This window comes from Cantharellus anzutake, assembly GCF_015039405.1.
Source record: "Cantharellus anzutake strain C23 chromosome Unknown EI90scaffold_207, whole genome shotgun sequence".
Classification (NCBI taxonomy): domain Eukaryota; kingdom Fungi; phylum Basidiomycota; class Agaricomycetes; order Cantharellales; family Hydnaceae; genus Cantharellus; species Cantharellus anzutake.
The window spans coordinates 1-8,758 of record NW_024067157.1 but is presented as its reverse complement, the minus strand read 5'-3'; the positions used below and the strand labels follow the sequence as shown (position 1 = coordinate 8,758).

General features: G+C 50.5%; 1 protein-coding gene across 1 annotated transcript; it reads left to right on the top strand.

Moving 5' to 3' along the window:
• Window positions 1-7,300: 7,300 nt before the first annotated feature.
• EI90DRAFT_3095363 (uncharacterized protein) lies at window positions 7,301-7,521 on the top strand (the record flags this gene model as incomplete). The annotated part of the gene is made up of 1 exon (XM_039062518.1): window positions 7,301-7,521. One exon carries the CDS (start codon window positions 7,301-7,303, stop codon window positions 7,475-7,477), a length of 177 nt encoding a protein of 58 aa, XP_038907872.1. The 3' UTR covers window positions 7,478-7,521.
• Window positions 7,522-8,758: the final 1,237 nt, after the last annotated feature.

Sequence of the window (8,758 nt, the reverse complement as noted above, 5' to 3'; positions counted from 1 at the left end):
TTGGTTGCTTCGTTATCCCCCTTTCCTTCCCCTTGGGCCGTTCCACACTGCAGGTGGATAAACATAACCACACCATCGGATCTCCCATCACACATTCCTGCTGATTGGATGGATTCGGCTAATATATTGCTCTTTTCATCGTGTTCCAGGACGGATCGCCTGATGACGAGGCTTGCTATTTGGGTCATCAATACGGGCGCTCTGACTGCGTAAGTATGCACATTTGTCCCCTCATTTCTTCCTGGATACCTCTCCTGGATGAGGAGATAACTTCTCAGCATCCCCTTCTCCTTTTCCAATACTGATTATTCCCTTTCGTTGCACGCTCGATATACTTTCCCGGATGGGACGCGCTGTGCACTTAGTACATTCGCCCTCCTCGTTACGGCACTGGTGAGTCATTTTAGGGGTCTCTCCTGCATGCAGCGACGGAGGGAATGGGGACCGGAGATTTGACATCGCTGGCACTCGTAGTTTTTGGTCTATCCGCATACCCTCGTCTACGTCTCCCTTAACCTCAGTACGTTAAGTTCTTTATCTCATATGGGGGTTTTGCCTAAACCTCCTCAACAGTTTTAGCATCGTTATACTCAAACTCTCTGGTGGCGTTGTACGTTCACTCCCTTCCATTTAATCGTTTCTCGTTCAGACCTTTGAACATCGTAGCCTCAATCGCCGGGGTCGGTGGGAGAATGGGTTACGTAGGGACTCTCATATCCATTGGACAACCACTTTTCCTTTATCACGACTGCGACGCCATGTCCTGAATGCCTCTGATCCTTCATCCAAATGTGGTTCTGAGGCTTTGAGTTCTAACACTGGATTGGACGACCAAATATTGGAAGAACGGACAGCGGAGGATGATTTTTGGGGGAGAGATCAATGGGACGATCCGTGTGATGATCTTGTCCCTGGGTGTGCCCATGAGGCGCATGATCCACAAGGGACCACAAAGATGTTCCATCGCGGTGAAAACACGATCAGAAACCCCAGTAATCAAAGAACTCACGGGACAATCACGGTAGATATTGAAGAGTCCCAATATCGGTCTTAAGGGTTCGCAGGATGGTGAGATTTCAAGTCTTCATTCCCGCTTGACCCTTAGCCGGGGCTTAACTCTCGGTCCTGTTGCCCTGACTTCAGTTTAGAAGGATGGCTAGCACAAGGGGGTGGAGCGTCCTGGACCTATTGCGTAGCTCAGGTATATTCTTACCCCGCCTAATTTATCATTTCACATCCCTTTTGTTGTTTTATACGGAAGTCCTCATGAAACGTTTGGACTATCAGATTAGTTTGTGGCCCATGTCCGTGGAGCACAATATTAAGGCAATGAATGATGCCGCCCTTTCCACGGCGTCCAAGTCCCGGGCTCTTGCATCGGTGCTATTCGCGTGTGAGCATCTCCAAGATGATATTGCCATTGTGGCGGATCATTGGCAGGGAGTATCCGATGAAGGACCTAGCGCTGGTCAGTCACTAAAGTGCTCAGGTCAATGTGGAGATTCATGAGGAATCCCATAGTTAGACGAGATCCAGCCCACATTTTCGGTGCAAGTTGTTTGCGATTGAGTGCGTGCGGCGAGTGGGGTTCGTAGGAGTCGGAACCGCATGGCTAGAGAGAGATCACATCTAAATTTCCAAATTGGACACGGGGGTGGGTCGGCATGCTGCATCCCATGATGACCACGCGCGAACAACCATTAGAATTCTACTTTAGTAGCAGCCGGGGCACTTCCAAGAGATTTCCGCCAGAAAATTCCATCTAGTTCATGCGTGTCCTCTGAGCTACCTATCACCGAAGTGCACAGGACACGTTGGTTATCTCTGAGTCGGAAATCAATGCGATTTAGTCGGTGAGAATCCTAGAGTACTATTAGATGTTGATCGCATGTGACATGCAAAACTGACATCCACGTGGCTGTGAGAATTCCTCTTGGCGGCCTCTGACTCCACTTCCACTCGTCGACACACCCCTCAAGAACAATGGTGAGATTCCTGCTTTCTGCAGGCCTGATGAAGAGGACCCTTCCATGCAATCCTTGCACAGCTAGGTGGGAGATGACAGATGAGTAACGCTGGATGCATCCAGAGGAACATGGATGCAAGATCTGCGTTGACTCGAAACTCCGCTGCTGCACGAGATGATCCAATGCTGAGATCAGTGCATGCCCACCGATCAATGAGGCTGTATGGGCGTTGGCATCAGGGAACTTCTCGAGGTTTCTCGATGCTAACATTAGAGCGGGGTCCTCGTTCAGGCCTCGTCTCAATGACCCCAATTATTGAAGACATTTCATGTCTGTCTAGCCCCCCAAGACCAAATCCTCGAAGGTCCCAGCCCCAGCTCCAGATGCTGTTGAGGACGTTAAGAAAGATGTTCCCAAAAATCCCCTGTTCATAGCTCGTCCCAAAAATTTCCGAATCGGTGCGTGGCAAACTGAGTTTCCTTCCGCTCGGTTCGTTGATGTTCCCTTACTTTAGGCAATGCTGTTCAGCACAAGCGCGATCTTACTCATTTCGTCAAGTGGCCCAAATATGTTCAACTGCAGAGGAAGAAGATGATCCTAAAGCAACGGATGAAGATCCCTCCAACTATTGCGCAGTTCAGCCATACACTCGACAAGAACACTGCCACCCAATTGTTCAGATTTTTGAACAAGTACCGTCCTGAGAGCAAGCAGGAGAAAAAAGCCCGTTTGAATGCTATCGCTACTGCAACCGCAGAGTCAGGGGAAACCCAGGACAAGGTACATTTCTTTTTACTTGTTGTCGATCAATCACTGATCACATGCACTGTTACAGCGAACCCCAAAGCCTTTGTTCGTCAAGTATGGTCTCAAACACGTCGTCGCTCTCATTGAGGCCAAGCAGGCGAACTTGGTCGTCCTTCCACATGACGTTGATCCTATTGAACTTGTTCTCTACATTCCTACTCTGTGTCGTAAGATGGGCGTTCCGTATGTTATTGTTAAGGGAAAATCTCGACTTGGGACGGTCGTGCACAAGAAGACAGCTACTATCCTTGCCATTCAAGACGTGAAGAGTGAGGACGAACGGGAACTTGCTACACTTGTCGCTGCCGCCAAGGCTAACTTGTGAGTTTGGATCCCATTGCCCTGCAAGAGAATCCATCTGATGTGACTTTCCGTTAGCACTGACAAATACGAGGAGCAGCGACGTCATTGGGGCGGAGGTATCCGCGGTAGAAAATCGGCAGCCAGGCTCATCAAGCGCTCCAAGGAAACTGGCATCACCATTGCCAGCCCGTATTCGCTGTGATTGTTCTACCTCGTCATTTATCGGTGGTTCTTGGAGTGCAAGGTGGTACATGAACATTTATGTCCAATGGCGTCGACAGGATGCTATCATGCCTCCATGTCTGCTGTTCTTTTCTTCGTGCCCTCATTCCCTAGTATTGTTTAGTGCCCCCTGTAGCCAAGAACTGCGCTACTGGGAATTTGAATCTATGGCTGAGCTGGCTGCAGGAATATTGAAAAGTGTGCCCGCAGAATTGCAGCTGCTTTGTGGTACAATTTGGGAAGCTAGGCTTTGAACTTCTGAAAAGGGCGCATAATGAATCGAGGCGGAGGGCTGACGACATTCCTAAATGGTTTCAGAATCATTGCTTCAGAGTGGAGCTTGTAGGATTCGAGGACAAACTGCTGACCTCAGCCGTGCGGGGTATATTGTGACAGTTCGTAACATCCGTCGCGGAAATCCGCCACGGACCATAACGTGGCCAATCTGGAGGAATGCTGCCCACACCCCTCCCGCAAGGATGATCGCATAGGGATTACCATTGAATCTGGCAAGTACGAATGATCCCGAGAAGCCGAATATTGCAACCGTAACGTTCTGACGTCAAGACCAAATATTTCTCGTTTTCTCTAATTTACATTTTGTGCACACCCACTTCCCACAGCTGTGCCGTACTCGCGACTGACTTGGCCAAAGGGACATCATGGACAATGAAGACTTTCGTGCTTCCTTGGATTCGTCCCGTCACCCTGCAGTTGTTTGTCACTTATGAACCATAGCACAACCACGGTGCAATGTAATGTTTACCCAACACATAGTTTTCTGTCAGGACTTGCATCAACACCTGGACGTCCTTTTTGCCCGTATGGTATGTGGTCCAAGACACTAGTTTCATTTGGTCTGAACTTATGTACAAGATCAACGCTGTGCTAAGAAGTGAGCAAGATAGGATCATGCAGCCATGTCACCACTGACGGGTGGATGGAGACCTAAGTTTGAAGAGACTCTCCTGGGGGAGAATCCGAAACGTCTGCCCGTGCAATACCACAGGATCACGTTCAGGGCTCCCCACGAAGAAAAAATGGAATAAGGCCAGATCCACCCACTGGGAATTGAGTGGCGGCCAGGTGACACCACGAACTGGCGGATTGCATAATGAGGTACAATGACGATGAGATACGCTGGAATAAGAGTGATGAGTTTGAGGGTATGGTTGGGTGACAGTTTGTACCCACCAATAGGATACCATCCCATGGCGATAGCATCCCGTTTCAAGTCACGATCAGCGTCAAAAGATGCTTGACGTAGCCACTTGTACACTACTGTTCCGTATGTGAAAATGGTTACTGGGACGGCAAGCCATATCCAGATATATTCGCCTGCTATTAATCCAGAGTTCAAAATCACCGTTTGCAGGCGCTAGATTTTCCTACCAATTCGCATGGTTCTGTGATGCTTCGAGATCCAGCACCACATACTGGAATGAAGGGTTAGATCATCTATGAATATCATAGGTAAATCTCACCCTGTATTTCCATAAAATGGCCGAATGATGGAAGAGGGGATTGTGACAATTAATGTGATGAATATGGTTATGAAGCAAACAGATGACGCTGCGAAAATCTTCGCTCCTCTCTTTCCAAGCCATTCCGAGTGGAGGACTTGAAGGTAGGTCAACACTGCAATTGCAATGCTGTACAACGCTAGTGACCAGGAGTAGAATTGGAAGATCGGAGTTCGAAGCAAGAGTTGACTACGTACCAACACCCTGATTCCCAATATGTTTCAGCACCGCTTGCGTGGTACAATATGGACCCTCAGTGACTTCACCGGCGAGCGCCCATTTGATCGACAAAATATTCGATATCCCATGACTATAGCAAGTTAAACGAGGGTCAGCCACTGATGGGTTACCGTTCTCGCACTGATGTAGTGGAACTTCCATTGTGTCCATGAAAATAGCGCAAAGGAACAATACAGATATGGGCTGAAGCCGTTCAGAGCCAGATGAGTCATATCCGGACATACGTCGACGATGGTACGCTTGTCTCTGTTGGGGTTCGTGGACAAACTGTTGTTTTGAGTATCCCAACGGATGCGTGCTGAATGCTCACCAGAGAGTACGTGAAAAGGGAGGACGCAAGGACAAAGGCGACTGCGTCAATTTCGGAGATAAGCTTCAAAGGATGTTATACAATCTCGCAAAAATCAGGAAAAACTCACCAGAAGGCCAGCACGGAGGTGAAAGTTGTTTCTAAGGGGCTGATCAAATTCGCTGTTAGTAGTGTTGCCTGAACATGTGCTAGCCATGGTCTAAGTATGCTGGAGAGGGTTAGCGGAGGGATTTTTGCATACTTGTACGAACTCGGAAAGACGGGTCAGATGGCTCGCCTCTCGATTTCCAGAACCTGCATTAGGCGAGAAGCGGCGGTCTCTCAATCCCCCAGCCGCCACCCAGCAGGCGTGACTGTACTAGAAAGCGCCAAAATTAACGTCGATCAGCCACACCTCGCCACGAAAACGTCCCAATGATGGCACCAACACCCACCCTGACTTTAATCAGACGTGCACGCGCGATTTAGAGCATCTAATCAGACGGTATGAGCACTTAGTGAAAACGGCCGGAAACCGAGCTGGTCCCGGCCTATGGATTGACGCGCGCGGGCATCGTGCGACCTGTCTTGGTAATATACAAAGAGATACGACGATGCCAAAAGGATTGGTCAACAATGACAAATCGAGAAAACAGATACAAATACAGATACATAGTATCGGGGTGGTGAAAAAGGGGAGGAGGTGGGTGGACGCAAAAAACAGAAGAATAAACGCTAGAAGCAGAAACGAGGCAGCACGAGTGCTGCAGTAAGACTCCGCAAGGAGTAAGCACAAGTGAGATGAACTCACTAGGATGCACAGCGCGACAAAAGATTGAGGGGAAACTTCAATGCAGACAACTTGTCTGAAGCGCACATGTAAGTTTCCGGCCCCGTTGCAACCAAGTGAGGACTTACCAGTCCGATGGAGCAAACGCGAAGGCAGCGCTGAGGGAGCGGGGAGAAGGGACAACACACGTGAAAATCACGTGAAGACAATAAACGCGAAGACTAGTGAACACCCGCAAGGTCCCATCAGCGCTGCAAAAACGCAGGACCATGCGGCACCATTCAGCGCTAGATACCATCGTGATTAGTCGTGTGAAATAAGGATATTAAACCATGACTAATCAGACGGTATGAGCACTTAGTGAAAACGGCCGGAAACCGAGCTGGTCCCGGCCTATGGATTGACGCGCGCGGGCATCGTGCGACCTGTAACGTCGATTCGATAACTAGGATGGCGGAGGGGCGGCTGGTGGTGTAATTAGAGATGACTGATTAGCATGATGCCCATCAAATGCGGATACTCCGGCCAGCGTGCCTTGCAGCAGAATTGGATTCTGACGAAGATAAATGTGAAAGGCTTCTGAACTCCAGCGACCAATACGCTGAATATTCATCAAAGGAGTGCCGGCCAAGGCCAGAGCAGTTGCACCTCCAGACCTCAGGGAGTGGCCAGCAAACTCTTTTCCCGGAAAAAGATTGCGCAATTTGTCAATATACCAAGAACGAGTGGGTGCGCGACCCGAAGAACGCAACCATAGCTCTGGCAGGTGGGGGAAGTGAGAATCCCGCAAAGACAGATACCGTTTGAAAATGGAAAGAGGGTCTAGTTCATTAAGTCGGCGCTCCAGGACGATAGTGGAACCTTCAAATAGTCAATCTGCTTTATGCATCGGCAAGGTAAAGGACACATGTGGGCGAGGTTCTGATCTGACACCCGACTGATACATTTTCGGTAATCACGCAAGGCCGTGTTGTCAGGCTCCACTAACTCCCCCAGGCGCATCAAACAATGCCAACCCGTGAAGGTAATGGTCAGAAAAAGGAGGTCGTCATGAGAGGGAGGATCAGGCTGGGCCGCTAAGATAGTGTGCAAATCCTCCTCGGCAAGGGGACGTTTCCTAGAAACCGGTGACCCCAGTCGTTTGGAGCATCCGATCAGGATGCGGTCAATTAATCCAGAGTTGCGAAAATCACGGACTTCTGGCCAAAATGGTTCCAGTTCTGCGCAGATTGTCAGGGATGCGTCCGTGTCAGGGACTCGTCCGGGGTCGAGGGGGTCCGGGTATAGCGTCCGGGACCGAGAGCCTGGCGGGGGGTGGATCAGGCGTGCGTACTGACAGGCCCGATATGGGACAGTAGTCCCTGGCCACTTAGACTGAAGTGGAAAGTTGTTATTATTATTAAAGGAGAAATATTGTACTACTTACCTGAAGTGGAAAGTTGAGAAGAAGGCTACTTCTTCGGTTCCCACTTCAGGTTTGTTTATATACATGCGGCTTGGATCACATGACGGATGCCACATCACCCTCGCACACAGCCGTAACCACCCGGGTGTCTCCGTGGGAGATACCGAGGGTATCCGGTGCAGGCGCGCATGCTGGGCACAGCGGGAAGTCGCCTGAGGTGCCCGGGCCGGGTGCATGGTGGGCGCGCTGCAGATGGGTCAGTTGTACATTGATACAGAGAAAGTCGTCCATGTAGAATAAAGGGAGAATAAAGGAGAAGTAAGATAAGGAGAAACTGAGGAGGGGAGGATGAGGGGGGAAGAAGGGAAAGGGGGAGGAGGTAAGGAAGGGTGGACTGGCGGGGTACCGGGTCAGGTTGGGCCGGGTGGAGCCGGGTCAGGCGGGTGTGCCCTTGTCAGGGACTGACCCGGGGTCGAGAGCGCCCGGGTGTATCGCCCGAGGCTGAGGGTCCGGTAGGTATGACGCGGGCACGCGTAGCAACGGGCCCGAAGCAGACAAGGGTCCCTGGCCACTAAGACTAAAGTGGGAAATGTGTTATTGTCATTATCAAGGGAAGTGTAAGCTACTTGCCTAAAGTGGGAAATGTGAGAAGAAGGTTGCTTCTCAGTTCCCACTTAGGCTGTGTTTATATACATGTGGTTGAAGGCCACGTGGGAAGCACCACGTCATCCGAGCACACAGCTACCTCCGTCTGGGTACCTCCGTAAGAGGTCCTAGGAGCGTCCGGTGTGCGGGGGGTCGTCCGGTGTGTCCGGGTTCGGGCGCGTTACTGTCAGGGGACGGACCCCGGGTCCCCATGACCCCTCTCTACAGTCCACAGTCTAGCCTGTAAACACAGCCCATCTCAGGGCATAACTACTGTGGGTAAGAAAGTGTATAGATAAATGAAGAGTAGGCTACACTTGCCTACTGTGGGTAAGAAAGTGAGAAGAAGGTTAACTTCTCACTTTCCCACAGTGGCCCCAATATGGCGAAAACTTCCGGGGATACCCGGAAGTCACATGAGGTGGGATCCGGGGTCGGATCATGCGGCGTGCGGCGCAGGAAGTGCGCGGGAAGTGGAGCGGGTCCGGACGCGGGTCCGGGTCCGGGCTAAGTCAGGGTATGTGCCCTGACAGTTACACTGCAGCCGGGTCAATGGTACATTGATAC